This window comes from Artibeus jamaicensis, unplaced genomic scaffold (assembly GCF_021234435.1).
Source record: "Artibeus jamaicensis isolate MK-2021 breed Jamaican fruit bat unplaced genomic scaffold, CSHL_Jam_final contig_391, whole genome shotgun sequence".
Taxonomy (NCBI): domain Eukaryota; kingdom Metazoa; phylum Chordata; class Mammalia; order Chiroptera; family Phyllostomidae; genus Artibeus; species Artibeus jamaicensis.
The window spans coordinates 33,586,832-33,603,916 of NW_026521814.1; the positions used below are offsets into that span (position 1 = coordinate 33,586,832).

Below are 17,085 nucleotides of genomic sequence, written 5' to 3' on the forward strand. Positions count from 1 at the left end.
AGGAAAATGTTTGTGCATATAATCAAGTATACACTTGATCCCAATATGAGAATCCAAAGCAGTAAGCTATCAATTAATAAACTTTCTGTAACTTAGCATACTTAAACATTCTATTTCTCTGAGATCTAGATATGATTTCTTGAAAGTCAAATGGTTAAACAATACTAAAGGGTTTTTAAAAAAAATTTTAGGCCTCTGGGGCAAAACAAAATATAGTAATAAAGCTAATGAACCAAAGCATATGCACTTCCTAATTTTTAAAAAAGAGGGTTTTACTTGATAGAAATATTTCTCTCTGCTTGAAGGGTATGCCGTATAAAAGTATTTCCACTACAAAGAGTCTGAGAATCCTAGACTTGTACTACACAATCTCTAATTATAGAAGATATTTAGTGCGATAACAGCAACTAGTTTAGGGAATGTAGAGATTTATTAACATCAAGTTCAGAGAAAGAGATAAAAGAGGACTTGAAGAGAATCCTCCAGCGGTGAGTAATGCATCTTTGCAAATGCCCTAAGCCAGAATGAAAGACCAGCAAAACCAGCTTTCAGAATAACCCTTCTACTCAGTATGAGAAAGGAAGGCTAAATTTCATCTCTAAGATAGCCCTCCCACGTAAATTTTCCACCTAGCAGCTAAGAATTAAACCCAGACTTCCGATCATGGCGCCACACACTTCGCCTTCTATCTTCTTTCTTCCCCAGCAAAATCCCACCCAAGTTGGTCTACTCCCGTAGGGGTGTGTAAGGGCTGCAAGCGGGGTAGGTGGTGGAATCTCTTCTCCTATCTCGACTTCTTGGGATTTTGCATCTGAAAAAAAACGACCAAGCCGATCCTTTCCAAATGCAAGGGAACTACCTACAGGACCTTCTGTTTCCTTGGGTGCGAAGACTCGATCCCACTCTACCCCGAGGCAGCAACTTCTTAACGCAATTTTTTCTTTTCCATGTCCCCCAAATCCCCTAAAGCCCTCCAGCCTTTGTGAATAAAGGCCCACCTTCGAAGTGGAAACCTCGCTGTCGGCAGAAGTGTACAAACACGAACAGCAGGACATTGTATAGAATTTTAAGTTTTCCTTATGGCTTCGCATCCTTTGAAATGTTCAGGATTCCTGTCATCTAAGGAGGGCCACGGGAATGGGTGCTTGAGGAAAGCGGGCCACTGATAAGAACAAAAATATCAATTTAGGTGTGGTCTTTCCAATTCCGGCTTTTGTTTCAGTCTGCCAGGGGAGGCCGAGGAAGCTGAGGTCTCCGGTTTGGGAAAAGCGTGACCGGCTGGATCCTTAAGGCTACCGAGAGCGAAGCTCCCGCACCAACAAAACAATAGGAGCAGTTTTGCCCCTCAGAGCTTTACGCCCAGTCGCCGAAAAGACCGCGACGCCAGCGTGGGGCTAAATCACCCCACTAGCAAGAGTTTGCCAAAGGCTGGACAGAAAAAGGTGGCTGCTCTCTCAAGCACACACACACACGTACACATGCATCCCAAAGAGGTGTTCGTCTACGGAAGTATAAGTGTATGAAGCAGAAAAGCCACTTCTTTCACCAGCTGGCGGCCCCACCCGGCCCTCGCCACTTTGGGTGAGACAAGCCACGCGAAGGCCTCCGTGTCCGCCTCTGCCAGCCCGTGAGCAAGGGGCGGGGCGGGGCTGGGCGGGGCCGCGAGCGCGCAAGCGCAGAGCTGCTTCCTCGCGCCACAGCCGCTGCTGCTGCTGCTGCGCCGCAGCTGAGGACCGCGGTGCTGCACCACAGGCCTGAGACTGGGCCGGGAAGAGCCCAAGGCGGAGGAGGAGGAGGAGGCGGAGAAGGAGGTGGAGGCGGCAGCGGAGGCGGGGCGACTCCGTTGACCGAGCTCCGCAGACTGGCAGCTGCGGCGACTCCCCCCTTTGTGTCTGGTCTGCTAGGAGCCACTGGAAGTGCTTCCCGGAGGGGTGCTGGGTGTCTCGCCGCCTCAGTGTCCACCTCCCCTTCCCAGCCATCTACATCCGCTCTACTGCCGTCCCCCGCCCTCGGCCCCCGACGCCCGAGCTCCTCCCGGAGCTCAGAACTGGGGGAGAACGAGGCGGCAGTGGCTTCCTTTAAAGGGGGGTGGGTGGGAGGGTTGTGGTTCGCCTACGGGAGCCATTGACGGGAGAAGACGAGGCTTTCATGGTGGAATTTACCTCAAGAGAGATCGAGTGGTAGCAATAAAAAAAGAAAGAGGAGCGCACCCGGGAGGGGTAGAAAGGGCAGCCTCCTCCTGGCACCTCTCCTCCCTCCGCTGTCTCTGGGAGCACAGGGCCCAGCCTGCAGACCCTTCCCCTCCCCCGCTTCCCACTGCCCCTGAGCCCGCCGGAGAGACCCTCACAGGATCGTTCCAGGAAGGCGTGGAGGCTGTGGGTTTGTCCATGGAGACAGACACCTTTTTTGATCCGTTGGAGGAAGAGAATTTGGTGTTCTCGAAATTGGAGTGAAGGAAGCACCGAAGCGAAACTCAAAGGAATCCTGCCCCCCTGAAGTCACGGGCTGTGCGTCTCGGGCTGCCGGGAGCTGGAGCCGCCGCTGCCGCTCGCCGGGCTTCGCCTTTCCCGGCAGTCGGGAACTAGTTCTGATCTTCGGCTCCTCCATCGAATCCCTGCTCTACACCCCTCTGCACCCTGGATATGTTTTCTCCTAGACCTGGATATTTTTTTGATATCGTGAAACTACGAGGGAAATAACTGCGGGGCTTGCTTCTTGTCTCCCTGCTTCTCCCCACGGATATGCCTTCAGTTTGCGGGGCTGAGGCACCCGGTCCTAGGCGAATGAACCCTCCAAGCCGCGTGGGAGAGAAATGAAGGGAATTCCTACAGCGGAATGAAAGCTCTGCAGCTTGGTCCTCTCATTTGCCAGTTGTCCTTTCAAACTGCATTGTAATACGGCCGGGTAAGTCGGACGGGAAAGAAGGCAAGCCTCCCGGCCGTGTTTCTCCGCCTGTGTTTACTTTCCATATTTCTTTTCTCTGCTCTCCTGCTTCTTGGCTGAACCAGGGATGACTTCTTTGCTGCAGCGGCCCCGGCGGGTGCCCTCTCTACTGTGGACCGTCCTGTTGGTCAGCACTACGGCCGGTGAGTAGCCCAGGCTGGCGCGTCCGGGCCACTTACCCTGCGGGTGGCGAGGGAGGGATCCCGCAGAGGCCGAGGCCTGTGCTCGCCCTTTGATGCGTCCCCAGATCACTGTAGAGGGAACCACGACCATGTACCTGCACTCCTTTCTCGATCCATCCAGGGAACTAACCTTTTGTGCTTTTGTGTAGTTTGGAGTTCCCACTCCCATATTTCCCACCCCCTCACACCTCCCTTGGGGGTAAAAAGACATATTGGGTGTGGTTTCTTGACATTTTTAGCTGTGAGGTAATGCAAAGATTAAAAATATTTTAATCACCAGTGGATAGTGTCTATTATGAGATCTTTGGAAACAGACCTGTAGATTTTCTTTCTTTCCTTTTTCATTTTTGATATAAAGAAGCAGATTTGGCTTACAGTAAAAAGAACATCAATTATAAAACACACTTGAACCTTATTTTTAGATTTAGATCACTCTTTGGGAATCCATGTTCCTTTCATTATTCAAAAATGTTACTGAATGAATTGAATAAAATGTGAGATTCTTAATACATTGTATAATTATTATTTTTTATCATTAGTGTTACTTTGTTCCAAAGTATTTTAGTAATATTTGCATCTTTTCAATCTGGACACTGCTATTTTATATACTTTTGGAAGAATAAAGGTTTAAAGGTGTTTTTGATCTCTTTACATTTAGTCATCTGGTATTTATTGGCTGTCTTGTCATTGAGACAACTTTGACCTCACATCAGATTTTTAGGAGATTTGAGTCCTGAAAGTTCTTTTTCATTTTACTGAAGTTTAAACAAATGCTACTTATCCTTTCCTTAGTATATTTTCTTTTTCGTTTTCAGACACCTTAAAAAAAGTCTCATGTTCCTTTTCCAATTAATTTTTCAAGCAGTCTTTAGAAATTTTTAGGAGTGGATTATACATAAAATTCTTAAATTTGGTTTAGGATGGCTTAATAGATTATGCCTTTAAAAACTAGTCAGGGACAACATGACAGTTTTTCAATAGCTTTTTTATTTTTATAAGTATTTTTCATATTCAGTAAATTTCTCATCACCATGTTAGACACAGAAATCTGCATTGGGAAAATATTGAAAGAAAATTTGAAATTTCTTTTTGTACTTTTGATGTTTTTGATTAATGTCTATTATGCTTATGGTAAATTTATACAGTTGCATTAAAATATTTGAACTTCTGAATTAACTATATTTGAAACATATTTTAATATTCTTAGTCATTACAATTCTTTTTGGGATAAAAATGAATACTTTTTACTAGATTTCTTTATGTTGTGTTAGCTACTTAAATTCTGTAGCCATGAGTTATGTGGTTCCTGTAAAACATACAGGACATAAAAGCCTTAAGCTTAGGCAGTCATTCTAAGAGCAGAAATCTCAAAGCATAGACTTTTCAGTGTTCTTTGTTATTTTTGACCTTTTTTAGCATCTAGATTCTCATTTAGAGTTGACAGGCTTATTATTTTTATAATTAGAACTGATAAAAGTAAAAGAAAAAACATTGATTTTTAAAATGAACTTAATTTCTATTTGGTAAATAAAATATTAGAATAATGTCCTTTCAAAGAGATGGATTAAAAGAATTACTGCTTAAAAAGTGGTTCAGTCTTCTTTCTTTCTTTAGCAGTAGATAGCAGCAAATGCCCACATTTGTGAAGCTGGATTTCAGGATTTCAGATCTATAACAGCAATAACAGCGAGTATTTATTGCTTGCTATGTGCCAGCAGTTATTCTGATATCTTTACATGTACTTTTCATTTGATCTTCAATTCTATACTGCGGGTTTAATTGTGTTCTTTTTACAGAGGGTGGGAGTGAAGTACAGAGAATTTAAATAACTCACCACACAGTAAATTATGGAGCCAGGATTATAGCCTGCACCCTTACCTACAACATTAATGATAACAACAACTTCTTACTCTAATTGAGAACATGAGATAGAGTAGTGTCTTCTTCCAGATCAGCCTTTGCAGAGAGCAGGGACACTTAACATGATCTTTGTATTGCACTGATTATGCAAATGTCATGGTTCTAAATGTGTAAACATTTGCTTTGCTTAGTATTGGAGTGGCTAGTGCAAGGTGTAGGTTTCATTAAGTACAAGGTGACTGAAGAGGGCATGTGTAGGTTTGGGGATCCATAGGTGCAGTTGATGTAACCACACAGGTGCAAATAGTACAGCTGAAAGGAAAAAGTTCTGGAAGACATACTGATATCACATCCCTCTTTGAGGAGTCATGGTTATTTATTTTGAATTTCTCTTTCCCACTTACTCTATATAGTTCTTGAATTCCTTACTTCTAAGAGCAATGGGTATGCAGAACATTAGAATTTATAAAAATAGGATATGCTTGTTTGGTTTTTAAATGAATTACTTATTTTAATAAGATACAGTACAATGCCATACCTTTTTAAAGGTAAGCCTCTGTAAAAATTTTTTTCTTGGAAGAAGAAAGTTACTAAGTTTATTTATTTTGTAATTGTTACAGATAACATATCTAACTCTATATCCCACCCCATTTTATGCAACCCCCTGAGCAGGTTAGCTACCCTTTACTTCCAGTCTTAATTCTTGTCCTTGCCATTGTTGGGGCCTAGGAAACTTTCTCTTTACCCCTTTAGTTCTTCTGGCTGATTGAATAATTTAAATGATTTACAGCAAATTAACAGGAGAAAATCAAAGTTAGTATGTGTGCATGGGGAATTCACATAAACATGAAAATTCTGAAGACAGTGAGAGAAAAATAGGATGTACTCTGTATAATTTTGAACTAAGGATGGGTGAAGTGGTCAATTCATATGTGCTAAGGTTAAAATGCTAAGGTTCCCTTTCTGAAGCAGATTTTTCTATCTGAATCTCTTTAGGCAGGTAAAGGGGAAGTAACAAACTTTTTGAGTTTGTTGGGCTTTAATTATTTTCAGATCAAAATAATCTGCATGCCAGGGTGGCATATTTTTGAGAGACTCACTCCTGACTCCCACACCATCCTTAGTCACTTGGGACGCCAGGCAGCCCATGATATTTTCAGTAGCTTCATTGTTGGGGTCCACACCTGGAAGGGTCTCCAGTACACTCTGAAGTTACTTGGGGTCCTGTATCACATTATAATTCTCCTTGGGTGGCTCAGATGTGTCCATGGCTGAATTGACATTAGTGGCACCTGAATCTTCCTGCGCTTGAAGTCATTCACTTGACTAGATTTCAGTTTTACGTACATCTCTTTATGAACACACACATTCTCAGGCAAGATTCACTTATTTAATTAGTGTTCTTGAACAGTTAATGAATATTGTTGAGGAACCGGAAATTTAATAATCTTTATTTTGGTGTTTCTCAAGATGTGGGCACTGCAACAGGATGACCTTTTCTTCTTGATAAAATGCATATTCCTGGCCCACAGTCTAAATGTACTGAATGGATCTCTCTGGGACCTATATATTTTTTTAAAAACTTAAACCCCAAAGATTCTCACTCATGCAGGTTTGAGAACTACTGCATTATGTATGTAATTACTCAGTCTTGTTCAGATTTTGAAATATTGTGATTCAGTCAGTTTTTGCTGAAGAATAATTGACAACCACAAAATCATAGTGCTGTATAACAATAAGCATTTATTCTGCTTCACTTGTCTCATTCTGAGGCCCAGGCTGGAGGGAAGGGTAAAATCTCTCTGGGGAAACTTGGCTCATGGCAATGGCAGAAGTATAAGAGGATAAGCTGAATCACACAAGCCCATTTCGAGACTCTGGTCCTATAACATCTCACTGGCCAAGCCCAAAGACAATGGGTTGCAAAGTACCCTTTGACTATAATGAGGCTGTGGTATTATATGGATGTATAATACTCTACTGGGGGCATGAAGAAACCACACCTTTAATGTACCACATGTGATCAGGAAGATAGTCCAGGAGAGAGCTTCTCTTTACCATTTGAAGAGTCTAACTCTTAATTAGACCTTTGCATAAAAATTATACCAACTTTGGTTTCTACAAAAGCTTTCCTGGCATATGAGGTGGTGGTGATATTAGTGTTGGTTCATGTATGAAATATGGAGAGAGAGATATTAATTCCATACAAGGACAGCAGTTTTTCTTTACTAAAGGAGAACTTTCTTAATAGTGAAAGGGAAGAAATTGTACTTTTCTGTAATGGATAAATTCTAACTATGTATAAAAGGTACAGAGTGAAGTCAGTATAAATTGGTTAATTATAGTTGGCTAAACCGCTTATTTTGGCATTTACTCATATAGTCTTGCTGTTGTTGGATATGTTTTATGTATTTGCCTTGCTTGTCCTTCTAACTGATAATTGCTTGTAGAGGACAGGGTTTATATCTTATTGTTTTGTAATCTACTGCCTTGCTATGTATATAGAAAATGTTTAAGAAATACTAAATAAATGAATAATAAGAAGCAATTAGCCTTGGCTGGTGTAGCTCAGTGGATTGAGTGCGGGCTTGCGAACCAAAGAATTGCGGTTTGGTTCCCAGTCAGGGTACATGCCTGGGTTGCAGGCCAGTTCCCAGCAGGGAATGCAAGAGAGGCAACCATATATTGATATTTCTCTCCTTGTCTCCTTCCCTTCCCCCTCTAAAGATAAATAAATAACTCTTAAAAAAAGAAACAATTGGAGCAGGAGGTATTCCAAGATTGCTCATTTACTCAAATAATATGTTAGTAATTTATTCTTTCTATGTACCAGTTCTTTCAACTATAAAGTACATTAAGTAGCGTAGTAAGAAGACCACTGCCTTGAGTTAATGAGACCAGGATTCTGTGTGATTATAGACAAATAGATTACTTAACATAGTTTTCTTAATTATAATATTATGGGATTAATCTAGATTATGTTTGAAATGCCAGTTCCTGGGCACTACCCCATACCTACTTAATTTGAATATATGGACAGTGAGATTTAGAATCTGCATTTTAGACAAACATCCCCCAGGTAAATTTTATGTACTCTGAAGTTTGATAACTGCTGGATCTAAGATTTCTTCTGTCAGGTTTTATTTTACTTTTTACTTTTTGTGCTAATTATAACCTATTCTGGATTTTTTATTTAGTCAACATTTGTGCCAAGCATTTCTTATTTTATGCTTTAAGTAATTACCCAAAAACTTCTTTCTCTTAAAATTTGCAGTTTTTTTCTTGCCTATTCTTGGTTAAAGGCAATATAATATTTAATGAAAAGTGCTTTGCTCACTTGGTATTGTATATGTTCATTTAGCTTGTATCTTTTTTTGTTTTTAAGATTTTTATTTATTTATTTTTAGAGAGAGGGGAAGGGAGGGAGAAAGAGAGGGAGAGAAACATCAATGTGTGGTTGCCTCTTGCACGCCCCATACTGGGGACCTGGATTGCAACCCAGGCATGTGCCCTGACTGGGAATCAAACTGGCAACCCTTTTGGTTAGGCCGGCACTCAAGCCACGCCAGACAGGACTAGCTTGTACTTTTATTTTGGCCATTTTATTTTCCCTCTCCTTGTGCAAAAAAGAAAAACTACTTGGTAGTAGAAACAAGTTTCTACTTTTAGTACATTTGGTTTGACTTTTAGTATATTTGGATGAGAGTTGTTGACAAATGAGTTAGTGCTAAACTAAATTAGACAAGATTGTTTCAGTTTTGATTACAAGTTAATATTCCATGGAGCCCTACAGGTGGATAAACTGCATATATTAAATTTCTGTCCACCAAAGAAGAATTGTATTTTGATTTGATTGATGTCTGCTGGAAAAAATTAAATATGAGTGCTATGATATCTAGAAAGTCATGAATTTTCACCAACTTACATAACACTTATACATGTTGAAAAGACTTTTATGTTACCAAACTATTTCCCCTAATCTTTGAATCTCTTCCAGAGCAATAAAGATGACATTGGTAGAATTTTGAGAACAGTAAATTTGATTCGTTTTGGTTTTCTTTCTTTTCTTATTAAGATTTTTATTTTTAATTTATCTTTAGAGGGGAAGGGAAGGAGAGAGGGAGTGAAACATCAATGTACGGTTGCCTCTTTTTTGTTCCCTGCTGGGAGCTGGCCTGCAACCCAGGCATGTGCCCTGACTGGGAATGGAACCCCAATCCCCTGGTTCGCAGGCCCGAGCTCAGTCCACCGAACTACACCAGCCAGGGCTCGTTTTGTTTTTCTTAAACATTTTTTTTGTTGTCTGTGAGGTGGATGTTATAGCTAAGACTACTGGATTACAAGAACACACCTAAATTTTTCCATAGTATATGTCAGTTTAGAAAATGGCCTGTAAATAAATGACATGAACATTTTAGAATACATTGCCTTATCAGAACTATTAGTATACAACATTTATTGCGTGCTCTTAATTGCACTTAACATAGTGTGTCACCAGACCCAGTTTCTATCCTAATATTCACCCATGGGAGCAGCTGAAAGGATAAGGGGAAATTAATAGGATAGATAACATATGGAAGGAGAAATAAAATGTCCAGTCAACAGACATTTATTAATGCTTCCTTTTTGCAAAATTCTTTTAAAAATGTTGGTGGATACAAAGAAAAATAAGTGCTAAATCTCCTCCCCCAACCATCTCATGCCAGCCTATATCACTTTACAAAAGATAATTAGATCTCATGCTATTATTTAAAGCAAAGGTAGGTTTTTGCAAACCCTTACCATTGTATTATTTCTTCTCTGTCCATCCTTTCAGGAGAAAATCCTGTAGGTATTCTGCAACACAGGAAAAGAGACTATGTTTCTGTGTATCTTCTAACTGAGCTCCATTCTTTTATGTCTTTCTTCTCTGCCAGCCTTCTTGAAAGAGTATTGAACACTTGACTTCCTTATTCTCAACTCCTTAATTGTCCCTCTCATGCATGCATACATATTAGTAGGTCAGCAATGACTTCCTAATTGCCAAATGCAGTCACTTTTTTATCTTGTTCTCTGACTTTACTACTGAGTTTGACAAGTTTTGGTCACTCCTTTCTTAAAACTCTTCTGACTTCAGTGACTTTCCATTTCCCTAGTTTTAGATCTTCTCCATTCTCTCTTTTCCCTCAGTGTTTTATTTTGTTTTGTTTTAAATCTCCCTAGATTTTCTCTTCTCTTAGTGTTATTCCCCTCCCTGCCCCAAGTTGTTTTTTTTCTTACTGCTACTCCTCTTCCAGGCTTTAATTATCCTTAAAAGCAGATAATTTTTAGGTCAAACAGGCAACCAGAGTTGGAAGCTAGGAATATTTGAATTTCTTGCTAGTGGTACCATTAGCTGTTTACCGGTACTTTGAGTATATTGCCTCTTTTGTAAAATAAGGGTATACATCTGTAAGATGCTTAAAGTACTTACAGCACTTTTGCTTATGGTATGAGGAAAAAAGCTAGTGGTATACTTAGTTAATGGAAAGTGAATAGCACTTTTTTGAATGATATATTTTGTTGTTACTGAGTATATAGTACTTCAAATTTGGTTTAGGTTAGGGAAAACCATTCTGAAATTGTAAAAGCAGTACTTTGAAAGAAATATAACTTAATTTTTGCAAGTACATTAAAATAGTTTTTTATTTATTGATTTTTTTTGAGAGAGAGAAGAAGCAGCAGGAGAGAGGGAGAGAGAGAGAAAACATCAATCTGTTGTTCCACCTATCCATGCATTCCTTGGTTGCTTCTTGTATAGGCCCTGACTGGACGTCAAACCTGCAACCTTGGCTGATTGATATCAGTCCTTGGATAACACTCTAACCAACTGAGCTACCTGCCCAGGGCACAAATATATTTTATATCTTGATTATATGTTTTGAGTTAGGACCACAAAAGTTTTGTAAATAAAGGCTTTTTAGGGATATGCTTTAATTAAAATAGAAGAACAATAACAACTAAACATAAAGGGTGCTTTAAAATTTTTTTTTAACTTTAGAGAGAGGGGAAGGGAGGGAGAAAGGGGGGAAGAGAAACACTGATGCAAAAGAGACACATGGAAAAGTTGCCTTCCATATGCATCCCAACCCAGTGATGGCAACCCAGGCCTGTGTCCCAACTGGTTGTCAGACCAGTGAACTTTGTGTGGGAGGACACCAAAACAAATGATGCACACCCACTGGGGGGGATGGTGCTTTTAAAATAGTTGGAATCCTAGAATTTTAGAGTTGTAAAAGACCTTAGGGTAGACCTTAAATAGTTAAAATTCTGCTTCTTCACAATCTTGTCTTTAATTTTAAGGTAAATAATGCCAAGTCTAGTTTCAGTACAATTTTTGACAGAATTAGTCTGTGTTCTAAAAATCAATGAGATCTAATTAATATCATTTTAACTTTAGATTAGTAAATGTTTAAAACAGGTTATTGAGATATAATTCACATAACCATAAATTCACTGTTTTAGTAATGTATACAATTTAGCAGTTTTGGCATATAATTAACTTTAAAATTATGGTAAATCATATAGTATAATATAAAATTTGCCATTTTAACCATTTTTAAGTGTACAAGTCAGGCATTAATTATATTCATAATGTGGTACAACCATCACCAAAACCTTTTTATCATACCAAACAAAACTCTGTAAGCATTAAACAATAGCTCCCAATTCTTCCCTCCTCCCAGCCCCTGGTAACCTCCAGTCTGCTTTCTGTCTCTAGAATTTGTCTATGCCAGGTATTTTATATAAGTGGAATCATATAATATTTGTTCTTTTATTACTGGCTCATTTTGCCTAGCCTGTTTTCAGCGTTTTATCCATGTTGTAGCATGTGTCAGAATTTCATTGCTCTTTAAGACTAAATAATATTAGCCTCTCCTCACTTTTTTGAATTCTTGTTTCTTTATTCTGTTCTGGTTGAATGTTTTTTTGGTCCAAACCATTGATTTGAGTCTTGGTTTTCTTCCCGTCACTGTTGGTTCCCTATACTTTCTTCTTTATTTCACTTTTCTTAGCTTTCATTTTTTTCTTTTATTTAGCAACCATACTCAACCAATTCTGTGAGCATCCTGATTACCAGTATTTTGAACTGTGCATCTGGTAGGTTGGCTATCTCTTTGTTGCTTAGTTGTATTCTTTCTGGAGTTTTGATCTGTTTTTTGGCCCATTTTCTTTTTGTCTCTGCTCACCTGTTACTTAGTAAGTGGTGGAGCCTTAGGTATTTGTCAGTGCAGGGCAACTCACATCACTGCATTGTGGTGCTGTATGTGGAGGAGAGGTCCAAGAGGGAACAAAGCCACTTTCTTGGTTCTTAGCTGGCTTTAGGTCACTTCCCCCACTACCCACAAGCAAATTGTGCCCTTCTGGTGCTGATTCCTGGGTGGGTGGATTTTGTGTACATTCTAGGACCCCATGGGTTTCTCCAGTGAACTCTCCTGTGAAGCTGGGAGTGTCTCCTGCCACTGCAACACCACTGACAGGTTTTTTCAGTCAGAGGTTTTGAGGCTTTATTTCCCTGCGCTGGAACCCTGGGTTGTGCTGTCTGTCTCATTCCCCAGTTGTTCTTCGCAGTTTATTTGCACACATAACTGGGACCACCTGACCCCCCAGCTGCTGCCTGACCCGGGTGTGCCAGCCTCCACCTTATCTGCCTGGTCCTCCTGTGGCTGCCTTACTGATCATCCTCTATGCTTGGGCTGTCTGTCTCCACCCCTCTTACCAGTCTGGATGAATGTTTCTTCCTTAACTCCTTGGTTGTTAGACTTTAATACAGTTTGATTTTTCTGGCAGTTCTGTTTTTTTTTGTTTATTGAAAATTTTTACTTATTTTTAGAGAGAGGAGAAGGGAGGGAGAAAGAGAGGGAGAGGAAACGTCATTGTGTGGTTGCCTCTTGCATGCCCCCTACTGGGGACCTGGCCTGCACCCCAGGCATGTGCCCTGACTGGGAATCAAACTGGTGAACCTTTGGTTTGCAGGCCATCATTCATTCCACTGAACCGCACCAGCCAGGGCTTATTTTTTGTTTTTAAATTTGTTGTTGTCCTTCTTTTGGTTGTGCAAGGAGGTAAAGTATATCTAACTACACCTCCATCCTTGCCAGAAGTCCCCAGTTTTTATTTTTTGAAAAGATTTTATTTACCCTGGCTGGTGTGGTTCAGTGGATTGAGTGTACTGAAGGGTCACTGGTTTATTTCCTAGTCAGGGCCCATTCCTGAGTTGCAAATTGGGGGTATAGGTGAGGCAATCACACAATGATGTTTTCCTCTCTCTCTTTCTCCCTCCCTTTCCCCATCTCTAAAAATAAATAAGTAAATAAGATTATATTTATTTTTAGTTTTACAAAGAGGGGAAAGCAGGGAGAAATAGAGAAACATCGATGTGTGAGAGAAACATTGATTAGTTGCTTCTTGCACACCCCCAACTGGGGACCTGGTCCATAACCCAGGCCCATGCCCTGATGGAGAAGTGAATCGGCACCCTCTCGGTTTACAGGCCAATGCTTACTGAGCCACAGGAGCCTGGGCTCACTTGATATTTTTGAGTAGTCTGTGTTTTCTCTAAAACCTTTGCTTTTATTACAGTTCCTTTTCAATATCTACCCTGGGTCACCCTTTTCAGACATAAGTCAAATCATGACATTCCTCTTCTTAAAACTCTCCAGTGCCCCCCCATCTCAGAATAAAAGTCATAATCATTCAAAATATTCTACATAATCTGCTCCCTACTACTTTTGACCACATCTGCTGATCTCTGTCTTGAATTCTTATTGTGCTTTAAACCTTACAAATAATTAAAAGTTCAGAAAAGCAAATGTTTCAGACAAGGTTAGACTTAAGATACTTTATTTAATTTAATTGTGGCTGCAATTAGTGAGTAAATTTATATATTGGGGGATAAGTAGGGTGACCCATGAGCATTTCCTGAGCCTTTAATACAGGGTGGGGCAAAAGTAAATTTACTGTTGTGAGTACATGAAACAGTTTATTCTTATATTATTTATTAATTATTGTATTGTTTTATATAGAAACAACTATAAACCTACTTTTTCTCTACCCTGTATATCCATAAATGCCTTACATATTTACTCTGTTATCTTATTAATCTCTAAACAGATTGATTCATACTATTATTTTTTTCCTTATTTTACACATGAGTAAAACTGAGCTCTGGAGTTCCAGAGCAGAGCATTACTATGATATATACAGTGTTGCCTGAAGGTATAAAATACTTGGAATATTTTAGGCATATGAAAATCTTACTGGCATTTTAATCATCCAGCATTACTTACTCAGACTGAACTATGCCTTAGTTATGGTCTATTATTTGGTTGTAAATCACAATGGATGTTTTAGGTTTTGTGTTTATTACTCAAATGTTGATGGATAATAAAAATTTTCACTGAAGATTCAAAGCTTCAGTTTTGAGAAGGAACACCAGTTAGATCAGAAGAGTGGTGATGACATTTTTAGTTGAGGATAAGTTTTTAATGTTTCCATCTGTTGTTAGTGATTAGAATCCCTATGGATCAATCTAGTGCAAAAGTAACTTTTTATATTTAGTTACTACACAAAGGGCTATATTATGATGACAAGAAAGGCAAGATTAGAAGCAGCCAAATGATAATGGAGAGGTGAAATTACTCATGTTACTTATTGAAACAAAATTTTTTGTGGGAGATAATTTTTGTGGGATATTTAATTATTTTTTTCTTTTGGCTAAACCAATGTGTTAGCTTGATGAAATGTCATGAAATGTTGACCTGTAAATTTAGTTTAACCTTTACCACTAAGTTTTTCCATTTATCCAGCTCTTCTCCAGTAATCAGTGTTTTACCCACTTACTTAGGTATATGAAAAATTCAGTTTTACTGATCCTTGCTGGTAAGTCCCTCTTCTGAGAGCAAGATAGTAGTCTTAGGTTTATATTAAGTCATCTTAGATTTGTACACTAAAAAGCTAATAGACTTATATTTCACCTCACCATGTTAATGACAATTGATTAAATTCATTAATTGTAAACAGATTAAATTCTAGTTATTTGCATGTAAAAGCCAGTGTGTTAAATCATGGTTTATGGAAGTTTATCAATTGGGTAGGCTAGGTTATTCTAATATAGCAATGATTATTTCTTATTCACGCTCTATATCCATTGAGGACTGGTAGTGTTATTCTGCTCATTATTTAGGGATCTGGGATGGTAGGATGTCCCCATCTTGAATGCTGCCTGTTTGTGTGCCAGAGGTAAAATAAAGTATAAGAAAATCTTTCATGACAATTATGTGTTCTGCCCAGAAGAGATTCACATCACTTCTATTTACAACTCATTATTCAGTTTTATGGTCTCCTCCAACCTCTAGGAAATATGATCTCTCTATTTAGAAAAGGGATGTGAGAAATAGGACCAATGATGAATGGAGGAAGTAATAAAATAAATTTGTATTGACTTTGCTTTTGATTTTAACACTTTTTAATTTGCTTTTATACTTTGACTTTATTTCTTTTAAAAATATATATTTTTTAGCCCTGGCTGATGTAGCTCAGTGGATTGAGCGCAGGCCTGTGAACCAGAGGATTGCAGTTCGATTCCCAATCAGGGCACATGCCCGGGTTGCAGGCCAGTTCCCAGCAGGGGACACACATTGATGTTTCTCTCCCTCTCTCTTTCCCTTCCCCTTGAAAGATTAAAAAAATTATTTTTACAATCCTAAAGTTGTAATACAAAATTATTATAAAAAACATTTTAAAATGATACTAAAAGTTAAAAGACCCTTTCCTTCTTTGCTTTTCTCTACTCCCATTGTCTAGGTGTAACCATTGTTAATAGATTGACATATAAAACTTCCATAGTTTTCTGGTATGTGTTATAAATAAACAATTTTGTATAATTAAAGTTTGTTTTTTATTTTATTTTTAAAAATTAAATTCATTGGGGTGGCATTGGTTAATAATATTATATAGTGTACATTTCTGTGATACATGATTGATATATTATTACATTGTGTGCCCACCACCCAAAGTCAGATCATCTTCCATCAGTATATATTTGGCTCCCTTTAACCTTTTGCTAGTTTGTTTTTTAAATGAAGGTGGAATTATGTATATCATACACAAATTTTTGTGATTATTCATACAGAATAATTCTAGAAATAAAATTTTTTTGTCAAATAATTTGCATATTTAAATTTTGATAATGAACTTCCAAATATCCTCCCCTTCTATTTCCATCAGTAGTATATCAGAATTTCCATTTTCTTTTAAATATATTTTATTAATTATGCCATTACAGTTGTCTCATTTTCCCCCCTTCACTCCCCTCTACCCTGCACACCTCCTCCCAACATTCCCCCCCTTTAGTTTATGTCCATGTGTCACAAGTTCTTTAGCTTCTACATTTCCCATACTATTCTTGCCCTACCCTCCATTTTCTACCTACCATGTATGCTACTTATTCTCTGTACCTTCTCCCCAGCTCCTCCTTTAACTTCTCTGTTGCTAACCCTCCATGTGATCTCCATTTCTATGGTTCTGCTCCTAATCTAGCTGTTTGCTTAGTTGGCTTTTTTTTAAAAGATTTTATTTATTTATTTTTACAGAGAGAGGAAGGGAAGAAGAAAGACAAGGAGAGAAACATCAATGTATGGTTGCTTCTCAGAGGCCCCCCTACTGGGGACCAGGCCCACAACCCAGGCATGTGCCCTAGACTGGGAATCGAACCAGCAACCCCTTGGTTTGCAGGCCCGTGCTCAATCCACTGAGCTACAACAGCCAGGGCAGTTTGCTTTTGTTTTAGGTGTGGTTATTAATAACTGAGTTTGCTGTTTTTTTACTGTTCATATTTTTTTATCTTTTTTTATTAGATACGTCTCTTTAACATTTCATATATAATAGGGCTTGGTGATAATAAACTCCTTCAACTTGACTTATCTGAGAAGCACTTTATCTTCCGTTCCATTCTAAATGAAAGCCTTGCTGGGTAGAGTAATCTTGGATGTAGGTCTTTGGATTTCATGACTTGGAGTACTTCTTTTCAGCCCCTTCTTGCCTGTAATGTCTCTTTTGAGAATTCAGCTGACAGTCTGAT

General features: G+C 38.9%; 1 protein-coding gene across 2 annotated transcripts in view; it reads left to right on the top strand.

Annotated features, from left to right (window-relative positions):
- Nucleotides 1-1,758: 1,758 nt before the first annotated feature.
- BMPR2 (bone morphogenetic protein receptor type 2) overlaps nucleotides 1,759-17,085 on the top strand; it is a 152,635-nt gene continuing 137,308 nt past the window's right edge. Inside the window, exons 1-2 of one of the 2 annotated variants that reach the window (XM_037153461.2) lie at nucleotides 1,761-2,904; nucleotides 3,009-3,086. In XM_037153461.2, coding sequence (XP_037009356.2) covers nucleotides 3,011-3,086 — 76 coding nt within the window. In that variant the 5' untranslated portion in view covers nucleotides 1,761-2,904; nucleotides 3,009-3,010. Of the gene's footprint in view, nucleotides 3,087-17,085 lie in introns of both variants that reach the window. The other variant, XM_037153462.2, reaches the window with a different exon arrangement.